The 21055-nt window shown below is 58.2% G+C and overlaps 1 protein-coding gene across 22 annotated transcripts in view; it reads right to left on the reverse strand.

The window, feature by feature from the left end:
- Positions 1–559: 559 nt before the first annotated feature.
- The window catches only part of MYO18A (myosin XVIIIA), a 136862-nt gene continuing 116366 nt past the window's right edge, over positions 560–21055 (reverse strand). For 16 of the 22 annotated variants that reach the window (XM_030536194.1, XM_030536193.1, XM_030536191.1 and 13 more), the window contains 8 exons: positions 20903–20986; positions 20173–20310; positions 18423–18608; positions 17688–17827; positions 16587–16631; positions 11744–11866; positions 9091–10490; positions 1947–2034 (listed from right to left, as the gene is read on the reverse strand). In XM_030536194.1, coding sequence (XP_030392054.1) covers positions 9095–10490; positions 11744–11866; positions 16587–16631; positions 17688–17827; positions 18423–18608; positions 20173–20310; positions 20903–20986 — 2112 coding nt within the window. In that variant the 3' untranslated portion in view covers positions 1947–2034; positions 9091–9094. Of the gene's footprint in view, positions 2035–9090; positions 10491–11743; positions 11867–16586; positions 16632–17687; positions 17828–18422; positions 18609–20172; positions 20311–20902; positions 20987–21055 lie in introns of all 22 variants that reach the window. The other 6 variants (XM_030536199.1, XM_030536205.1, XM_030536204.1 and 3 more) reach the window with 3 other exon arrangements.

The following is a 21055-nucleotide window of genomic DNA, read 5'->3' on the forward strand; positions in this document are numbered from 1 at the left end:
TCCAGGACACACACAGCTCAGCTGGGCCTCAAAGCCCTGCCAGAGCCTCTGCTGCCCCTGGCCCCCCACCCCTAGCCTCAGCAGCTCCCAGCCCACCCCAGGGAGCTCTAACAGCCGAGCGGCTCTGCCCCAGCTCGGGGGGGACTCCAGCCCCCTCTCTAGCTGCTGGGAGCGAACACGCCCGACCCTGCACTTAGCATCCGACTGCTGGGTGACCTGAGAACGAAGACACGAGCCTGCACCGCAGCCAAGGCTCACCCCACAATGAAAGCCCAGGACCAGACTGTGAGGCTGCCTGGGGGTGAGTGGGAAGCAGTGCGGAGCCGTCACGCTGCTGCCACGCTGGGTTAACTCAAATCACTGCACCCCCCATCCCTCCCCAGACGCTTCGCCCCCACAGGCTCCACGTCCCGCGCAGCTTTCGCACTGCTGCCCTGCAGGAAAACCACCACGTCCTGTCCGAGTGCTGCCCCCGCACCCAGCACCCACCTCGCCCCCCTTCCCCCTGCTGGCAGCAGCAATCCTGCTGCAACAAACAACCCGAGGGGAGGAACCGGCGTCACCAGCCATAAATGACATTTAATATTTAAACGGATAGGAAAAGACGCACAGCCAAACTAGTGCAAACCAGACAGGCAGGGCCGGGCAGCTCCAGTGTCCAGTCCAGCCGCTGAGAAGTTAGCAGAGATGACCGTACCCGTGGCTGGCTCTGGGGACTGAGTCCTGGAGGGAGATAAGCTGCTTCCTTGGCATTGACGAGGGCAGTGGAGTCAGTAAGGGGGGCAGCTGCGAAGACGAGCCCTGGCACACTCCCAGCTGAGCAGATGGTTATTCTGGACCTCCAGCCCCTTGTGACCAGAGTGGGCGCTGTGGAGCTCCTGCCCACAGGCTCCACGGACAGGGCAGGTGTGAATGAATGTGCATGTGCTGTGCAGCGCCTGCCCACGTATACTCTCCAGACACCGTGTGCGTGCGTGGGCACCTGCGTGTGGACAGGGGCAGGGGTACATCTTATTTCAAGGATACTTTAAACAAAACTGTGCTAGGCACCAGCCCCTGGAAAAAGAAATGACCCAAAATCAATTGCCATGCCTGGGAAAGAGAAAACCATGTGCAACGAAACCCCACATGCAGCAGCAGAGTGAGCGTGAGTGTGCGAGATGCACACCCAAGCGTGCCTGAACTGTGCTGTCACGCACAGTTCCCTGGGAAACCAGCTTCATTCTTTGCTTGGTTTTTCAAGCCAGGTAAGAAAGCGTCCCCTTTGGCTCAGCTGAACGGGAAAGAGTGACGGTGGAAACGGGGGCTGCCAGGGCCGCTCCCATCAGTGCCAGAGACACACGGGCTGGGGGGGTGAGTTATAACATAAAAAGACAGCAGGCACTGAGGAGGAAAAAAGCCCCTGAAGACCAGCTCAGCTTCCCCTCCACTGAGAACGGAACAGTGCCCAGGCTGGAGCAGCATGGGGGTCGCACTGGGGGGCAGGGGGGCAAGCTGGCAGGACCTCGGGGAAGGAACACTGACCAGTCCCACAATGCACAGTCCAGTCTGGAGGTGCCAGCTCATCCCATCCTAGGGGACTGCAGCCGCTGCCGGCCAGCCTGGCTGGTGCTTCGCCCACGCGGACAGGCCTGCGTTCGCTCTGAGGGAGGGGCCGGAGAAGAGGGCTTTAGATTAACATTTTCCACCATGCAGGAAACACTGGGTGCACACAAGACAATCTGTAGACGCAGCATTTCCCAGGCAAGGCGCTTGTCGAGGGGCCGCCAGGAGCTCTCTGGAGGCCAGTCAGAGGGTCGCCGAGGCCTGGCATGGGCTGGCTCACGGATCTGCGAGCAGAGTATTTCTGAGGCTGTGGAAAATGCGTCCCTCCAGGCAGCCTCCCAGGGCTATGCTGAGGTCTCTGCTGGCTTGCTCTCTGGGTCGCTGTCACTCAGGTAGCCCCTGGAGGAGTTCCTGGACCTGGGCATGCTTTCCAAAGGGGCTCGCTCCTCTGATTTGTCGCAGGCGAACGCTCGGCGGTAGCCTGGGGGGCTGCACGCAGGGAACAAGGCAGTTAGCAAACAGCCAGGGAAGAGCAGATATCACCTCAGGAGATGCAGGTCAGACCCAGCCTTGGGCAGCAGTGCACCCCCCCCATGGGGCTGGGCTCCCTCCCACACCCACCCCAGGGCTCAGATCCAAACCCCCAACCTCAGCGTGGGCAGCAGGCAGGCTGCCTGGCCACGCTGTGGGAAAGTGGGTTGGTGGGGTGGAGGCCAGTCTCCACAGGCACATGAGGGCTCTTATCTTGGGGGGAGGGGCTCACAGGAGCCAGCCCCCAGGCTTTCCCCAGCCCCATTCAGGAACGAGAAGCCCCCCCACTCAGCCCCCCTGCAGGCAGGCCTGCCAGCAGAGGGGGACAAAGGGGGCAATTGCCCAGGGGTCCGGGTGACTTAAAAGGTCCTGGGGGCCCCAGCTGCCACTGCTGCTGCAGTAGCCTTGGCCGGGCGCCCCGGGACATTTTAAATCATCCAGGCAAGCCGCAGGACTCGCTCTGCAGAAGTGGCGGGCTGGGGAAGTTGGTGGCTGCCACGCACCGCGCCTGCAGGGAAATGCCTCCTCTCCACTGCGGGCCCCAGCACCAGGTAGGTAGGGCTGAGTAGGGGCCTGGGGGATGGCACCACTCTGTGCTCCCAAACTTCAGCTGTTCTGCCCCCTAGGACTGTGCTGGGAAGGGGATCCCTGCTCTGTGCCGGCTCAGTAGGGCTGGTGAGTGTGGCCAGGGCATGGGTCTCTGTGGGGAGGTGCTGGGCTGTGAGGGGGAGGGGGCGCTGGGCAGTGGGGGGTCTGTGTGGGGTGCTGGGCATTGGTGGGACTGGGGGTGCTGGGTAGGGATGGATGTGCAGGGCACTGGTGGGGCTGTGGGGGTCAGCATAGCGGGTCGAGGGGAGGCTGAGCATAGGGAATTGGAGGGTGTTGGGTGTGGGGGCTGTGTGATGCGGCATGGGTCCATCCCCAGAGAGGAAAGGGCCCTCTGGCAGCAGAGGGCTGGGCGGGTCAGTGTGTGTCTCCCGGCTCACTGCATTATTATCCTGTGCTGATGGCCAGCCGAGCTCGCAGGCATCTGAACTCCCTGGCGCAGCTCTGCTCCTGTACGCAGCCTTCTGCACCGCCACCTCCTAGCACCCCCTTCTCCCACCCGAGCGCGGGCCCCCAGGCACTGCAGTCAACCAGCCAGGAGAGCCGAGTGGGACGGTGCCCTGATGAGTGAGATAGCGAGGTGGCATGTCCATTGTGGGGAGAGCCCACTGGCACACCCTGCCCCCAGCCCTGGAGAACCCCCACCTTAGGAGATGGACTGTCCTTTAGTGGTCCAAGCACAGGCTCTTGGGATTGGTCTCTGCCTCAGTTTCCCAGTTGCACTCAGGGGTACCAGCCATGGGGTGAGGAGTAGCTAACATTTGCAAAGGGGTTTAGACCTCAGATCAAAGGGACTCCAGGGAGACCAAGCCTTACTACTGCACCCCAACATTTACTGGGCACTGGGACCCACCCCGGAACAGCACCAGCAGCCCTGCCTTAGGCCCGGGAATGGCTGAGCAGTGCTGCCATCACATGTCCCTGTGAGCATCCTACAGAGATAATAGCAAATATGCCCAGGGATCTTGCACCGCTGGCACTGCCATCTCTCCTCCAGTACTCCACACAGGACTGAGATACCACCAGTGCCATATCAGGGGCTACCCAGACCCTGCTCGGAGACAGGAGCCTGTTTTATAGATTGGGAAATGGGCAGAAAGGGGGGAATGGACTTGCATTAAAGAGCCCTAGAAGAGCTGGCTGAGGAGCTGGCTGCGTTTTGGATTTTCAGAAAGTCCTGGAGCACTGGGAAAGTGTCCAGAAAATGGGAGAAAGCAATTTTTTAAAAGAGTAAATGGGATGACCAGGGTCATTATAGGCCTGTCAACCTGACATCGATCCCAGGCAAGGTAATGGAGCCCCTGACACAGGACTTGATTAATGAAGAATTCAAGGAGGATAATATAATTAATTATATGGAAAACAGGCCTGCTCAAACTAATTGGCTCTCTCTTTCTGACAGAGTACAAGTTTGGCTGATAAAGGTCATAGTGTTGACATCATATACGTAGATTCTCTAAGGTGTTTGGTTTGGTACTGCACTAGAAAGCTATCAAATTAAGATGGCACAGGTTACATAGATTAAAAGCTGGCTACCTGACAGGCCTCAAACTACAATTTGAAATGGGGAATCGTCATCGAGCGGGTGAGTTTTTAGTGGGGTCCTGTTGGGATCAGTTTTAGGCCTGTGCTGTTTAACATGTTTATCAATAGAGAACATAAAATCATCACTGATAAAGTCTGAAGATGACACAAAAACTGGAGGAGTGTAATGAGGAGGCCAGGTCACTGATTCAGAGCAATGTGGCTCACCTGGTAAGCTGGGTGCACGCAGATAATGGGCTGTACTCTGTCTAACTGTAAATGAATACACCTAGCAGCAAAGGTGGCAGGCCATATTTACAGGATGGGGGACTCGGAAAAGGACGTAGGGGCTGTGATGGAGAATCCGCTGGTTGTGGCCAAAACAGCTAATGCGACCCTTGGATATATGAAGAGGGGACTCTCTAGTAGGAGCAAAGAGGTTGTTTTACTGGACTCCCGTGGCCAGTTCTGGGGCCTGCAATTCCAGAAGGATGTTGCTAAACGGGAGAAGGTTCAGAGAAGAAGCACAGGAACGATGGAAGGATTAGAAATCCTGCCTTAGAATGCTCAGAGGAGCTCAGTCTATGTAGCTGGACATGGGTGACTTGTTTAATCTACAGGTGCCTACGCGGGGAACAAACATTCAATACTGGGCTGTTAAACCGAGCAGAGGCAGGTCTAACAGGGTCCTGTGGCTGGAACCTGAAGCTAAACAAAGACTGGCAGTAAGGCATAAATTTGTACCGGTGAGAGGAATTAACCACTAGGACAATTTACCCAGGGGTGGAGCAGGGCTGGGGGGGGGGGGGGAGGGAATTCTCTATTTCTGACCATTTAAAATCCCGACTGGATGTTTTTCTTGCGGCTCTGCCTTAGGAATCTCGTTGGGGCAGGTCAGACTACATGATCACAGCGCTCCCTTCTGGCCAGGGAATCCATGAACTGCCCAAGAACACCCAGCAGCAGATCAGCAGCAGGAGTTCCTGGCTCCAGCTGGGCCTTCTGCTGGACAGGGATGGCCACTCCCATTGGAATGCAGGGGCAAGGAGGAGACTTTCCAAGTTTCTGTTGTTCCCAAAAGCTGCTTGTGTGTGGGGTGGGGGTGGGTAAAGTACTAGCATTCAGCTCTGGATAATTGGGAGAGCTGTGCATTTATATGGAGGCTGCATTCCCCCAGGACCGCCTCTGCCACAGCAGACTGTCAACCTGGCAGCTTTTTTTACGAGGGCTCATGATTCTTTTTTATTATTTTAAAGACATTTTCATACCATTTGGAGAGATTTACTCTCCCCTGGAGTTAGCAGAGCTAAGCAAGTAATCTGCAACAAATCAGGCATTTGTTGAATTGCACCTCTATCTGCTCAGGAAGCGTTTGCGAGAAGACTGTGAAATTGCAGAATTTGTTCATTATTTAAAGTTTTGTACCTATTTTTTCCCTATGAAAAGAAATTGCAAACGAGAAAATTCACTATTTGAATTTTGCACTTTGCGCTGGATAGGCAGTTACTTAGGTCACGTGCGACAATTTCACTTTCCTGATTGGATAACTGTTACTAAGCAACAGCGCAAATTTTAAATAAGGACTTTGCCATCAGCAAATATTCACACTTGCAATTTGCTTCCTGTGAGTGTCTGTGCTAGAGAAACTCATCTGCTGGAGGGTCTGTGGGGCGAGCACGCCAACAAATCCAACTTCATATTCCCGTCCAACATCTACAGACATTTCCTGGCCTATTCGCCCAGCTCCAGGAATCCAGCGCAGCCACCCAGTCCAGGTGGCCTGGGGGAGCTCACAAATAGATTTCACTTTTATTCAAGGAGCAACAGCAGGAAGGTGAGGCTACATTATCCATCACTGCCTGTTAATCTGTGCTGCTCACCAGTCATCTAGTGTTCACACCCCTTCCCCTCACCTCCACCAGCCTGCGCCTTCCCCCGCTTGCGTCGCCTCTTAGCGCAGCCGCTGAGTCAAACCCTTTCACACCAGCCTTGGCCAGACAAGAAAACGGCCCCCACTCTGGGAACCGCCGGCTCCATTGCTGTTATGGCAGCTCTGGCGTCACACACGTTACAAACAAGCAGCGCGGCAGCCCCAGCTGCAGGGGATTGTTCCAGCAATTGAACACTTTAAAAGAATTTTTTAAAAAGCTGCTTTCCTTCTCAGATAATTCTCCCATTCAAAGCTGTCGGAAACAATTTAATACACAAATAAATTCCTGCTAGAAAAAAACCTGGCCCTGACCACAGTCGCTTCCCTTCCCCTTCCCTGCACTGCCTTCTCAGAGCTGCTGTTCCTGACTGGCCTCTCCTGCAGGTCTCTAACCCAGCCCCCGAGTGCTGTCCACCGTGGGTTCCTGGGGCATGATCCTGCGACCATTCGGCATTCCCCATGCCCAGCCGCTTCCAGCTCATCCCTCCACATCTCCCACCCAACTGCCTGCTTAAGAAAGAACCAAAAAGTGACCACAGCTACAGAACAAGGCCCTGGTTCCTCCAGGGAGCCCAGCCACAGTCAGCCAGAACCTGGTTGCCCCAGCTCAGAGCAGTGCCCCACTCCTATACCATGCCATATATACCTGTGCCTGGGGGGCTCTATTTCTAGGTAACTAGCTACCCCATAAATCCAAGAACGGTCAGGGCACGGGGATGGCATTGGGGGGCTACACAGAGGAGGGCGACGACTTCTAGCCCTCAGGGAATGCCCAGGACCCTATGGCACTGCCTGCTTTCCGTGCGCAGCACCACACCGGCTTTGCTCATGGGACGTCTGGGGAGAATCACATGGCCCCATCCCCAGCAGGAGGAATTCACGGAAAGTTTTCCATTTCCAGGGCAGGGCCTGGAGCCCAGCAACTCTCACCCCACCTCGCCCTTGGAGTGCCTCTGGCACAGGATCAGTGCCGCTCACTAAGCTGCAGTCACACACGGCTGCCCCCACCCCCCTGCACAACACACACCCTGCAACGGGCGTGTCAGTAACTCCAGCCTGTGCAGGGGACTCCCTGCATGCGCATGCCATTCTGCTGTAGGCTTCCGGTCCTCATCCCCACCCTTCGCAAGCTCACAGTCCCCGCACAATCTAGCCTATCGTCCAGGGTGCTGGGAGGGAGGACAAGCCCGTCGGTGTGCATGAGTAATATCCCCGGCTCAGATGGAAACTCAGCAGCAGCAATCACATGGCGAGCACCCTGGCCCACAGTGGGCCAAGGGGAGTCTCAAATCACCCCCCAGTAAACCACTCTGCCTGGAATCCCAAAAGTGGGGGAAAGAGTCTGCAAAAGGGGACTCCGATACAGGGCAGCCCAAGGGGACTGGGAACCAGCCGGCGGAGCCACCTCCTCCTTACAGAGCTGAGATGACAGGCACCAGCTTGATTGGAGCAGCACTGCATGCTGGGATGCGTAGTCTCTGCTGGCCACTCTCCATATCGGAGCAGATGGTAGCTGTAGCTGGTTCTGCTTTACACAGAGATGGCTCTGAACCAGCACCCTTGAGCTGAACACCCCTGAACTCTGGGAAGCCTGCACTGTCCCATCTTGGTAACAAGCAGTCTTGTTTCTCACCACGTGGTGGAGGCGCATTGCATGACATTACATAGCACAGTCAGTGTGGGAGCTTGAGAGAACCACTGGCTCTGTGTCCAGCTGCCTCATCTCTAAGGGTGCCAAGGATCCCTCAGCTGGGGCCAGCGTGGGTGCTGCTGGCTCAGAGTTAAAGCACCCCAGAAGCAGCCAGTGTGCTCAGGGCTTCCGACAGGCCAGCAAGGAGAGAGCAAGAGGGCAGGGCGTGATGACATCTGATGATTTCCATGGCCTTTTAAAGTTTGCCCCTGAGAATGCAGAGGCTCTGCAGCAGTGGGGTGTGGGAGCTGTTCATGCCACGGCAGGTTTATTCTGGCAGCACATGCTCCTCGTTAAGGCCTTTTTAAATACAGACTGATGCTCCTCTTTCCCGCAGTAACTAATCCCCGGTCTGAACTGGGAGCAGGGGATCCTGCAATGCACTGTGACCCATTAATTTCTGGAGAAATAAATATAGCCGCATACTTAACAGTTTCTGAAAGGCCGGGAGGGATTAGTGCTTCTCAGTGTCCTGCGTGCGCCAGTCGCTAATCCCTGGAAGGGATACACTAGCAGAAAAAAGCCGCCTGCGTTGACAAACCCTTTGTGGCTATTGCCAGCGCTCTGCGCTCCTGCTGTCTTTGCCTGGGTTGCATTGTCACAGGAGTGTGCGAAAGCTAAAGGCAGGCCCCACACCTCACCCCACAGCAAGTTACATGGGGTTGAGCCCTACGCTGTAGCAGCTGGAACTGCGTCCTTCTCCAGCAGGTTTCCAAACGGGCTGGTTGCTGCCCAAGCGGCAGCACTGGCCAATCCCCCCAGCAGTGATGTGGCTTCATGCTGAACATAGGCAGCTTCAATGCAGCAGTGGGGAGGAGGGGGCTGACGAAGAGGGGGCCCATGCCAGGCTCAGCCCTGGCTGGGTTAGTAATTCAGGGCCTACAAACCCAAGAATGCTTTGCCAGCGTCTGCACTGCGGTGAGCCCCAGTGCCGACTGGCACATCCCTCACTGAGCCGTGCCAGGCTGGCGGGATTACAGCCCCCTCCTCCCCATGGTAAATCAGCAGCTGATCCCTCCTGCTCAAGGCCATTAGGGTTTCCCAGAGTGATTGATTTATCTGGAGTAGCCAGCTTAGCTGGGCTCTATCCCACAGAGTGACTGGGCAGCTGGAGGGGCGGGGCAGAGAGTTCAGAGGCATTCCCCAAGCTGGAGACATGCTGCCTGGCTGGACTGGGGTGAAGGGTTAGGGGCGGCAAGGAGTGCAGGGTGACGGGGGTTAGTGGCATGCTGGCATGCTGCACTGCACACCACTCAGCACCTACTGCCTTAGTCGCTCTCGGGCCGGTAGAGGTATTTCATCATCAGGCTGTCCACTTGCTTCTTTCGCTGCTTCTCCTCCTTCTTCAGGCGTTTGCTTGATTTCTCCGCGTCCCTCCCCTCTGCGGCTCCCTCCCCTTCGGAGGCTGGGCTTTTCTTGGGGCCCTTCTTGACGCTGGAGCTGCTGTGGTAGGAGCTGGACGAGGAGTCCGAGGAGGACTCCGAATCCAAAGGCAGTTGCTTCTTCTTGGACTTCTTCTTGGCCTTCTTCTTGGCGTGTTTCCTGGCGCTCTTTTTGCGCTCCTCCTCCGAAGAGTCCTCTTCGGAGCTGCTGCTGCTGCTCCTCGGGCCCCTGCTGCTGCGCGGCCGGGAGCAGTCCAAGGCTGAGGCGGAGCGGCGCAGGTTGCTGAAGGAGTGCTCCGAGCTCTCCGGTCGTGCAGCGCTCCTGGCGCTCCGCACGCTCCTCTTGTCCTCCTCCGAGTCCAGGTCGGGGTCGGGATCCAAGCTGAAGCGCTTGAACTTGATGGGCTTGTAGTTGAGGACCTCGCTGATGGCAGCCTCCAGGTCAGGGTCCAGGTAGGAGCGGTGGCTGACGGGCCGGATGTCCGAGTCCTCCAGCTGCATCTTGTCGGAGGCGGAGGTCCTGGGCCGAGGGGGCACGGAGAAGCTGCGCCCGAGCGAGTGCTGGCTGTACAGGGAGCGGGTGTCGCTCAAAGCCACACTAGACACGTCATCCAACTCCTCCAGCCGGCTCCTGCTCCGGCAGAGCCGGGAGTCAACCCGGCTGCCCAGGGTCGAGGTCTCCAGCCCCAGCTCTGCCCGGCGGCTCAGCTGGGGGCTGAGGGCGCCGGAGACGCCAGCCAGTGGCTCGCTGAGCCGGGATGTGCTGCGCCGCAAGCTGCCCGGGCTTGAAAGCGTGAAGCTCAGTGTGGACCTGGCGTCAGCCTCGTCAGCCTCCAGCCCGTGCCGGGAGGAGGCAGCCCGGCTGGCCGGGGCAGACAGGGCAGAGGCCTGATCAAAGTCAGCCGTAGTGACAGACCACCTCTTCTCCAGCCCCTTTCGGGCTCTGCTGCTGGCCTCTGAGAAGGCTTGTGAGATGACGGAGCCCCTGTCATCAGGGTCCTCGCTGCCCAGGGACTTCCTCCATGAGCTGACAGAGCCGGTCTCCTCCTGGCTGCTGGCTGCCGAGCTGCGCTTGGCCTTGCGGAAAGACCTTTCCGGGGAGGCCGGCCGCTCGCTCAGGGTGGAGAAAAGTGTCTCCGAGTCCCCCTGGCCACCAATAGAGTCCTTCAGGTTAAGCCGCTTCCTGTAGCTCAGGGAGCTCGTGACAGAGACCGGCCGCTCCTCGATCTCCTTGGGCTCTCTACCTTCCTTCCCCTCCTTGGGGGCCGAGTTCAGGGCCGGCCTGAGGAGAGTGACCAGCCGACAGCAGCAAATAGGGAGGGAGAGGGGAGAGAAATAGCAGGTGAGGTCAGAGAGACACACTGGGCACAGGAGAGAGGGAGGCAGCAGAGCAAACCCAGCTACATAATTTGCGTGAGTGGAAAATAGCTTCCTGGGAAATGTCATGCAAATGAGGGAATTGTTCTATCCCATCACTTTCAAATGTTTCATTCAATGATTTCATTGTCAGCTACCTGGAGCCGCTGTCTTTGATAACCAGCTGCCAAGGAGGTGGAATTATCCCCAACACGAAACACTCTACTTCGGCACTACTGAAGAAATTAAACCAACTAAGAGAAAGAGCCTCGGCTGGTGGAGGGGGAGAAGCCCCTGGGATCCCTGAACCCATAGCAGGAAATTGGTTTGGTATAAAAGCAATCTGTACTCAGCAGGCAGCTCTTTCCCCAGGAGAAGCTGCTCCAACCTCCTTTCTCCTGGCCCCCGTACCACTCCAGGCGAGGGGTGCCAGGCCCGCCCAGCCCCGCGGATGCTCCCGAGACACGGGGAAAAGCCACGGCCAAGGCCCTGCTCACAGCAATCCCACCTGCTGAGTGAACCAAGGGGCAGAGCAGTGGGAGCCGGGGGCTCGGTTGTGGCTCCAGCACTTCCAGCTCAGACGTCTTTGGTACCTTCCAATTTGTATTTTTGAAATTCAGTGTGCTTAGTTGCCATAGCAATGAGTGCTCTATCCAGAGATCAATACGCACTCTCCGTGGGGCCCCGGGGCTTGGCCTCGCAGGGGTACAAAGCAGGAGAAGCTGGATACTTCTACTGCTCTGCCGTCCAGCATCACGCCAGCCACCGGCCCCTGGCCCGGAACCCACGGCTCCTGGCCAGCTGTGCGAGCCATCACTGCAGGCCCAGCCCCGACTGGCCACTGTTCTCTGCCGGCAGCACGTGGCAGGGGGCGGCCTGTGCTTGGCTGCTGGGGTGCACCCTTCTGGATGGCACAGCTGCTCCGGAACAGGCCAGGCTGAGCCCAACGGCAGTGCAGCTCGATCCCACCCCTCTTGTGCAGGGCTCTGCCTGGCAAGCGACAGCTCTGTCTCCCGCTTGAGTGATGGAGACCAGCTCCCTCCCCCACGGGGGTGCTGAGCCGGGGTCCCTGGAAGGGAAGCGCCGTGAGAGCTGCCTGGGTGACAGCCCCCGCCCATTGCTATGGGGAGAAGCGATGGCAAGTGGCTGTTTCCCCGGGGATGCTGACCCCACACTGACCTGGAACTCTTCCAGCTGCCATCATCAGAGACTGCTTTGGAGGAGCCTTTGTTCCTGGAGAGCCATGATTTCACTCCATCCACCCGGTCCTCCAGCTCCGAGTCCATGTCCGAGTCCCCCTCGCTGCCAGAGGGAGAGATCCAGGTGGGAGAGATTAGCGCCTGAGGCAGGCAGCCTGGCTCCCCATGCAGCTACGTGCTCCTGCCAAGCGGGGTCTGAGTGTGCCGCCCAACCGACCAGGACACACTGCAACGCAGGCTCACCTGGCATCTCACAGCCTCCCGCTGGCAGGCCCCCAGAATCCTGTCCCATTGCCCGGACAGCCCCTGCCCTGCAGCCCTTCGTGCCCCCAGAACGTTCCCGGCTCAGCCTGGAAGGGGAAGGGGCAAACTTCTCACTGGGCTCCCAATCCCTCGAAGTGGGGCAGGACCTGGCAAACGTGCAGCTACCTCTTGGGGCAGGGATCCTGCCTCGGACCGCGAGTCAAGTGAATCACTCCTGGCAAAGCCCATCTCCCACACCTCCAGCCTGGCTGCGAGCTGGCCACGAATGGGCAGTGCAAGTCACACTCCTCCCTGGCCACACTCGTGCTGTGCTACTCAGTGACACAAGCCAGACGGGGCCGGCTCGGCTCCCTTCAACAGGTTCGGTGGCTACGTTGTAAGGACAAGCCTATGTGTGCAGGGAACAATGTCATGTGCCATGAATGGTGAGAACTTCACCAGGGCCCGGCTTCAGGGCACATTGGGGATTTACCCCCCAACCCAAGAGCACGCCCTCTGCTGGGGCACCAGGACAAATGCCCTAGGCATGGGGCCTGGCTCTCAGGGACTGCCCCTTTCTCCCACACCACTGCAGCAGCATCCCCAGACCTAGGCAGCGGGGGCTCCACATTCACTTCCCCTGCCGGCCAGGCACAGCCTGAGCTGCCACGATGCTTCTGCATGGCTGGGGAAATGTTTTCATCGACTTCAGAGAGCTCCAATGGGCTGTGGATCTGCCCTGCCCACGTTGGAAACACACCCACAACGGCACCAACGCCGCAAGTCTCCCGGCGCCAGGCCCACTTCTTGTGGCGTGGGGCAGTGCCCAGACAGGGACTGAGTGGGTGACAGAGGGATGAACAGCACTCAGGAGTCCTGGCTCCCTCTCCTGTGCCCCACCCACGAGCAAGTGCTGCCTCTGCCCGCCTCAGAGCTGCGTCAGATGCTGGCTGAGGTCCCGTTCTGTTTTCATGCTGGGATGGTCAGGGCCTGGCGCAGGGAGACTGCAGGACGTGAGCCAGCCTTCCCAGCACTCTAGGAATGAACGCCCAAGCAGTAAGCCCAGCACTGCTCCCCCGACATTAACCGGCTCCGCAGACCTGCAACGCACCATCAAGGGGCCGACGGGATTCCCATTAGCAGGCAGCTCAGTACGCTGGCTAACTGGCCATGAGGGCCCAGATCTTGGACAGACACTTTTACTGACCAGTTCTTACTGCTTCAGCAATTTTACATCTCCACAAGTGTGCTCTCAATTAGACACAGGAAGTCTGTGCAAAGGGCTCGCGTTAGTTTCATTTAAATGCCGCTATATTGTGAACCGGCTGTGGCCTTGGATCAATCAGAGCCCTGGGCTCAGAGCCAAGGTCCCCTCTAACGGGAGACAGGCAAAGGGGACTCTTCAAAACGCTTCCCAGAAGGCCCTTGGACCAGGCTGTGGGGCTGGGTGTGCAAAGTTTGCAGAGGAGATGCTTGGCGACACAGACATCACCCTGCCATTCAGAACACTGATCTCTGCTCCAGGCAGAGCCGGGAGCGAAACAGCAAGGGCTGCTGCAGGTCAACACTGTGATGCACCGGCAGAGCTGGGGGAGGGGGGCAGGCAGGAGGCCAGGGCTGGGCTAGCGGGGAGGCTGTGGTTGGGATTGGGGGGCACTGGCAGAGCTGGGGGAGCCCAGGCTGGGATAGTGGGAGCTGCAGACTGCATGCATGTGACAGAGAACACACACACACCCAGGCTACAATAGGGGATTGAGGGACACTCAATTTCTCCAAGGGCAGCCAAACTGTGCCTCTGTTCAACTGGACATTGTGCAATTCTTCATGACCTGCTGCGGCTGCCTGTGCACTGCCCATGGTCACTGCAGAAGCACACTGGTATGGCACCGGGACGGCTGCAACACGAGGTTCTGAATAAACCTGGGACACCTGAGCTGGTGGCTCCCGGAGCAGCGTCGCTAGGGCCAGCCAGCCAGGCAAGCCCTGTGTTTTTAAGGTGAAGCGATGACCCCAGCAGACTAGTTCTGGGCACAACAGGAGCCAGCCAGTGGGTTGTGCTCTGCACACAGCTTCCCCCAGCGATTACATTGAGAGTGGCCTGGGAGGCAGGCTGGGATGCTTTGCATAAATTTAGAAAAATATTGTTCACCACATCCCTCACTGTGGATCTGCTGGGCTTCCCCCCAACCCAGGGGATACATTTCCTTTCATCCGTATCAGCAGAAGAGGCCCTTCTGTACAGAATTATGTCCCTGAATAAATAACAAAGGGGAGAAAGAAAAGCAAGAAAGAGGTGGCAGTTCTGGGAGCAAATGAAATTTCCAATCTGCAAAGAGCAGGGGATTGGAAGGGAAATAAGTGGGCTCATTTAATAGGCCTCTGTCAAGTGCAGAATTACAGCAAGGAAGAGCGATGTTGATGTCTCTGGGTAAACAGGAGTTTAGCAGACAGAACGGAAATGACTCTGGCAGGCTGGGTGCCCAAGTGTGGCGGGCAGATTTCCAGTGGCAGGTGAGCCCCTCCATAACGACAGAGCCGCCTGATTTATACACACACACAAAGCAGGCCTATCTGGCTTAAAGCAGCCAATTTATAACCACCGTTCAGAACCCTATCGATTGCCTGTAGAAAGGTGCTGCTGTATGCACTGCAAAATCTCTCTCGCTGTGTTAGATGCAGTTCTGTATAAATCTCTGTTAATACATAACTGTTTACTACTTTCATTAGGGTTATAGCAATAACAACTGTATCTCTACGTAAATCGAAACATTATTTTCTTTCCCACCTCACTTGGCTCGATAACTCTGTCCTGGCTTCCCCCAGCATTAACTGGCTGGTAAAGAGGAAGGAAGTCTCTCGGGAACCTCAGGGAACTTTGTTAGAATTGCAAGTGTGCCTGGGAACAGATATATAATGTGATCTTAAATGAGCATTTTATCTGCCTAGCCTTAGGGCCCTTCTCTGCCTGGGGAGCATGGGGCGGAATGGCACAGGGGACGGGCTATTACAGACCCAGACTATGAATTCTCCTTGTTAAATTCAAAGCAATGGACTGTACTTGATCATACAAACGTCTCCCTCCTCTGCAATATAGCGCAGGCAATGCTTGGTTATTTTCCTTAAAAACAATAAGCCCCATAAACAAACTCTGGGGGCAGCTGAGATTTTAAATCGTCGGAATTAAACTTGATGTCAAACACAATTTATGTCCAGACTAGTGTGTCATTAGTTAACTGGGATCCAAATCACAAGGGAACAAACAAACGGAGACTGAGCTGCGGAGGATATTAATTGTGTGTGACAACAAGGCTCCAGTGGCCCTCCATCACTGTTACACACTATTACATTTATCATTAGCTGTTATAGATCCTTTCACAACCAACAGCCCCTCCTGGCTCAGGAAAGAGACCTCACTGGCAAAGCCAGTCCAGAGACACCCAAGCCTCGGGTTCCAGAGGACGGCACCTGACCCCTCGTGTTCAAACTTGGGGCATGTGAAACAGAGGAAGGCTCTGCAAGGCACACAGAGCCCGGCACAGCACAGAGCCCCCCGGGGACCCTTCCATCGGGGCAGGGCAGCACCAAATGGCACTCCCTTCACATGCCTCTACACAAAGGGAATCACTCACTCTCACCCACACGCAATTGCTCCACTGGCCAGGTGCATCATGGGGCTTTATACTTTCCTCGGAAGCATCAATTATCAGCCAGTGCCAAAGGCAGGAGACCAGCCCAACCGCTCTGACCCAGCATGGCATCTGAAACCAGACGACCAATATCCACTCCCCACAAATCCCCATGCCCTGCCAGCTGCTGCACTGGGGCCTGCTTCCCCACTGGGGGCGTGGTTCTGGCTTTGGAGAGGTCAGGAGCCACTGAGACGGCAAAGAACTGGGGACCTTTTTTGCCATCTGTCTGTTCCCAGGCAGAACACACGGCTTCTCTGACAGGGCTTCAGGGATGGGGAGCCTGGGGGAGTGGTCACTCTGGGGGCAGGGGACACTTATCCTAGGTGTGCACGGCTTTGCCTGCTGCCTTGTGAGGAGTAGGGATGAGTTATTGTCTCATCATATTCCCAAGACATCCAGCTTTATAATTGATTTCCTCTCCGTTCCAGGAGCAGCTATGGAAGATGCTGCCAGGACTCCCGGGGGAGAGGCGCAGCCTGTCAGTTACGCTGGCAACGTTACCTGTGGAGCCTGGTGTGACGTGAACAGCTGCTCCAGGCATGGCTGCAGTGAGCCCAGCGGGCTGAACGCTCACAATGCAGCCCCTGGAGACTGTCAATACCAGCATGCAACGGGGCCAGCCAGGAGCTGCAGGGGCTCAGGGCACCCCCCACCCACTGACAGCCCCCCTCTAGCTACGGAACTGTGCGATGCGGCTCCAGCACTGGTCCCTCGGGGCACTGAGAGGCCCCCCGCCGGCGGGGCGGGGGGGGTTAGAGGGTTAGGGCTGTGCACATGCATGGAGCGCGCTGTGGGGGCAACATGCAGGGCCCAGCAGCGGGCTCCTTCCAGGCATGCTCAGGGTTAGGAACAAGGGGTTATTTAATTGGAGAGGAGAGCTGAGATCCTCACAGTTTATTCTTTCTTTTCTGATACTTTGTCACCACGTCCTGCAAACTGAGAAGGGGGGGGGCAGGGGGACAAAGAAAATAAATGAACTTAAAGAGGCAAAATGGAAAAAACCACCACAGAAACGAACCAGGGCAAGCCAACGAGCACAGCCGGGAGGGGGTAACGAGGTGGGGTTGGTGGCCCCTAGCTCAGACAGCACCACAGCTTACAGCGCGCCAGGGCCAGGACCAGCCGCCAGGTCTGCTGAGTGCTAGTTCGGAGCCCCGGCCCTGCAATGGAGTCGCTCACGATGCTTTCTGACGGTGCACGGGTGGCTGCTTGTGGTGCAGCAGGCACAAGCAGGCAGTACTCAGCTGCTCCCCCTGCAGGCATGTCCCATCATAACACCCAGCTCTTCGAGAGCATTTTCCATCCACTGCTCTCCACACACTTTCCCAAGGTCAGTTTCAATACGCCCATTTAACAGATGGGGAAACTGAGGCATAGAGGTGAAATGACTTGCCTAGAGTTACCCAGCAAGCCAGTGGCAAAGTCCCAGTCCAGTGCTCTATCCACTAGCCCAACCCACCTCCCAGCAGGTGCGGACGCACTCAGCACCATAAACAAGTGCTTGGTTTGCAAGCGGCAATGTGAGGCCGAGGCGGGCTGGGCGGAATTTGTTGCGGTCAGAAAGCTGGGACTCCCCAGGGACACAGGAGCGTGCTGGCTCGTCCCATCATTTCCAAGTCTCTGGGAAACAGAAGCTGCTCTCCCATTTTATGGCAAGAGGAAGTGGGAGGGAAGAGCCTGAACAGGAGCAGGGGGAAGATAAGATCCGACCTGCCTGAATTGCTGCAAAGATCCAGCCCCACCAGGCACAGAGCAGCCCTGCACCTGACCCACCGCTATCCAGGCACATTCAAACCCGGCCCTGCAGAGATGCATCGGTGATGGTGCTTGGGGGAATGGGGGGAGGGAGGGGGCTGACTGCAGCATCCCCATGGGGGACCCACCAGCCTCGCCATGGGGCAGCCCTGCCCTGTCTGTTAGGAAGGACTGAGCAGGATGTGGGAGTTTCCCGGGCCCTGGCGGGTCTCCGGCAGGGAACCACACAGCTCCCACCTGTTGATGAGGTCCTCGTTGTCGTCGCTCTCCATCTCATCCTCAATGGCGGCCTGCAGGTCCCCGATCCGCTTGAATGCCAGCTTCAGGTCTGACTGCAGGCTCTGGTTGGCGGCCTCCAGGCTTTCCAGGTCCATTTCCTTGGGGAAAGCGAACCCAGTGAGCATCGGCTGCAGCCCCATGCCGCGGGGAGGCAGCCAGTGCCAGCCTGGAACTGCCACCTCACCCCACAAAGGACAAAGGACAGCCACAGCTGGAGCGCAGCATCCCGTCCCATCCATAGGCAGGGACGGACCAGAGGTGTGCCCAGCATGTCACAGGGCAGTTACACCGGGGCAGATTTGTCCCCTGCCCCCGGGGCAGTTACACCAGGGGCAGATTTGCCCCACCACCCTCGGGGCAGTTACACCGGGGGCAGATTTTCCCCCTCTCCTCTCCAGGGTAGTTACACCAGGGGTGGGTTTAGCCCATCTCCCGTTTCTAAAGGACTGTTCTCAAGATACCCAGCTCCCAGTTTCCCCTGCCAGGCTCTGTTTATGGGAAGGACCTATGCTAACCAGCCTGCTTTCATAGCGATGTTTGGGGATCAGTGGCATGACCTGTCCCGGCTGGTCTCTGCTCCCAGCCCTGGGCACACTGGGTACATCACCATCTCAGCTGACAGCTCGCTGGGGTGGGGTGGGGGTGGAGGTGGGGCCGGCTGCCCCGCCTCACCCTCTGGCCAGGCTTCCTCACCAGCTCATGCTTCTTGCGGCTGGCCTCGGTCTCCTTCTTGGCCAGCTCGCCCATCTCCTCCTTGCTGTCCCGCAGCTGACGCTGCAGCCGCTTATTCTGCTCCTTCTCCCGGTTCTCAGCGGCTGCACGCTGGTCCCGCTCCTCCGTCAGCTTCTCCATGTTCTCCTTCAGGCGGCTGGCCAGGTTCTGGGGGCGCGGGGAACGGGCCACAGTCAGGCAGAGACGCTGAGCTACCCCAATCCCCAGGCAGGGCAGGGAACAGAACCCAGGAATTCTGGCTCCTCTCGAGATCAGCAGGGACATTTGGGCCTTCCAGGACCAGGCCAGCTCAACAGCCACACCAGGTGTGAGCCAGTCATCAAGGCCCTGCCAAGCCACAGCGGCTTCCGGGTGCCCTGCCCAGAGCAGGGGCGTCTCAACCGAGGGCTGCTGAGTCCCCACGCTGGCCCCCTCCCACGCCCACCTTCCCTCCCCACAGCAGGTGACGGGAGACAGCAGCCCTGACAGAATCAATATTCACTCATCAAGAATAATCGCAGCGGAGAGCGGCAATTACCCAGCCCGGCTCGGGAGTGAGCGCCGCCCCGTCGCTCCCCACTGAGTGCTAATGGAACAAACGAACCCAGCGCCATGCATTTACATGAGGGGGCTGGGGCGGGGGGGGGCGGAGGAGCCGCTTCCCCCAGGCAAGGGAGGGGGCAGAACAATCGCAGGGCTTTGGCGAATTGGAAAAATAGATTTAACTTTGTGTGAAGTAATTACAGCCTGTAACGCCGAGAAAAAACAGACTAGATCCTTCCCAGCAGCTGAGCCACCCGCTGCATATTTATGGCCCTGCCAGCGAGAGGGGAAGGGGAATAACGGCAGGAAAATACGGCGAGGGAGAGCTGAGCGCAGTGCCTCGCCTCCCGTGGCAGGAAGGGCCTGCGAATGCAGAATATAAAGCAGGCTGCGCTGGGAGTCTATAATTTCACTAAGTCAGTGCAGGCGAAGAGCAGCACTTTGCCGCACGCCGGCTGGACAGCGAATTATTGTTATCAGTGCCCGCCGATAACCAGCCCAGGCAGGCATGGAGCCAGGTGGCACGTGGCCGGGGGGGTCGGGGGACAGGGCCTACAGGGTGCTGACACAGGTAACAGGCCGTGCACAGCAGGAGGCCCGGAGAGAGCTGCCTAGCCAGTGCCCCCAGTCCAGAGCTCTGCACAGGCCACTCTGGGGCGGCATCAGGAGCCCTCAGCATCCCCGGTGGCACCATCAACCCTGCCCAAACCCACAGCACCTGCTCTGGGACAGGAGGACCTTCCGGTCCAGGCTTTGCACGGACGGCATGTGCTGGGGTGACGACTGTGCCCCACTGGCTGCTTGATGGTGCCCAGTGGTTGCAGCTGCGCCTGCTGCACGGACTGGCCGAGAGGCTCTGTGGGCTCCCCTCACAGCCAGCCCCACAGAGTGAGTGGAGCAGCAGCTGCCAACCTCCCTCCTCCACGGGCGCTGGCTCCCAGCTGTGGCTGGGCTGGAAACGAGGGGTGGGCTCAGATCCCCAGATGCCCAGGGAGCTCTCAGCCAGAGTACAGGCCAGGCTAGGAGCCACTGGCAGCCGACCTCCTCATTGGGGAGCCTACTGCGCTGATGGGGCTGCCCTGCTCCCCGCCATGCAGGACTAGCATCAGAGTTGGCTCAGAGGAGTTCCGGCTCCCCTCCTCCCCCAACATCGCGACGTGCGGAGCCAGGACCATCCGGAGCTCCCTACCTCCAGGCGTTTGACTTGGGTCCTCTCGAACTCTAGCCGTGTCTCCAACTCCCGGATCTTGGCTTCCTGTCGGCTGACCAGAGACTTGTCCACCATGGACTGTTCGAGGAACTCCAGCTGGCTCTGCAGCCCTTGCAGCTGGGGACAGGACAGGCAGCCGCTCAGGTCACGCCAAGAGAAAACCAAGGCTTGGCCCCGGTTCAGGAGAAGGGCCAGATGGGCCAGCCCATCCGGCAGCTCTCCAGCTCAGCCGCAGCCAGACACAGTCCCTGGGGGCCAGCGCAGTGCCATGAACCAGCACCCGGGTGCTCCCTTCTCTCCAGCTCCCTGGCAAACTGAAGGCTATGCACCCATTTGGGAGAGTGGCAGGTGCTGGTACCTTTGGGCAGTGCCACCCTTGCGGGGAGCCAAGGGAGGCAGGGGCTCTCTGGAGGCAGTGGCCATGCTGGGTGGTTGTCCCTGTGCTTGCTGCTGGGGTCGGACTCAAGCGGTGTAGCGTGAGCGGCTGGGGCCAGCCATTTCCCCCGTCTGGCTCTTGCAGAGAGGGTCAGGCTAAACCTGGAGCAGCACATGGGGCTCCGCAAACGGCCGGACTCACGCTGCTCACGTCCCGGATTGCAGTGCAGGGGCCCAGCTCCTCCCAAACTCAAAGGCTGGGTTCTGGGCAGCAAGACCTGCCAGCACACTTTGCCCCCTCCCCTCCACCGACGACTCAGGGCCACCCTGCTACCTTCTCCTGCAGCTCCTGCTTCTCTTTGTTGGCGTCTTCCAGCTGGGACTGGAGATCATTTATCTGGGCCAGATCCCGGGAGGCCTGTGGGGAGAGAGTGTCTGGGCTGCTCAGAATCCAGTGCCAGGCCAGCTGCCCTCTCCCAGCCCCAGG

This window comes from Gopherus evgoodei, chromosome 17, assembly GCF_007399415.2.
Source record: "Gopherus evgoodei ecotype Sinaloan lineage chromosome 17, rGopEvg1_v1.p, whole genome shotgun sequence".
In the NCBI taxonomy this organism is placed as follows: domain Eukaryota; kingdom Metazoa; phylum Chordata; order Testudines; family Testudinidae; genus Gopherus; species Gopherus evgoodei.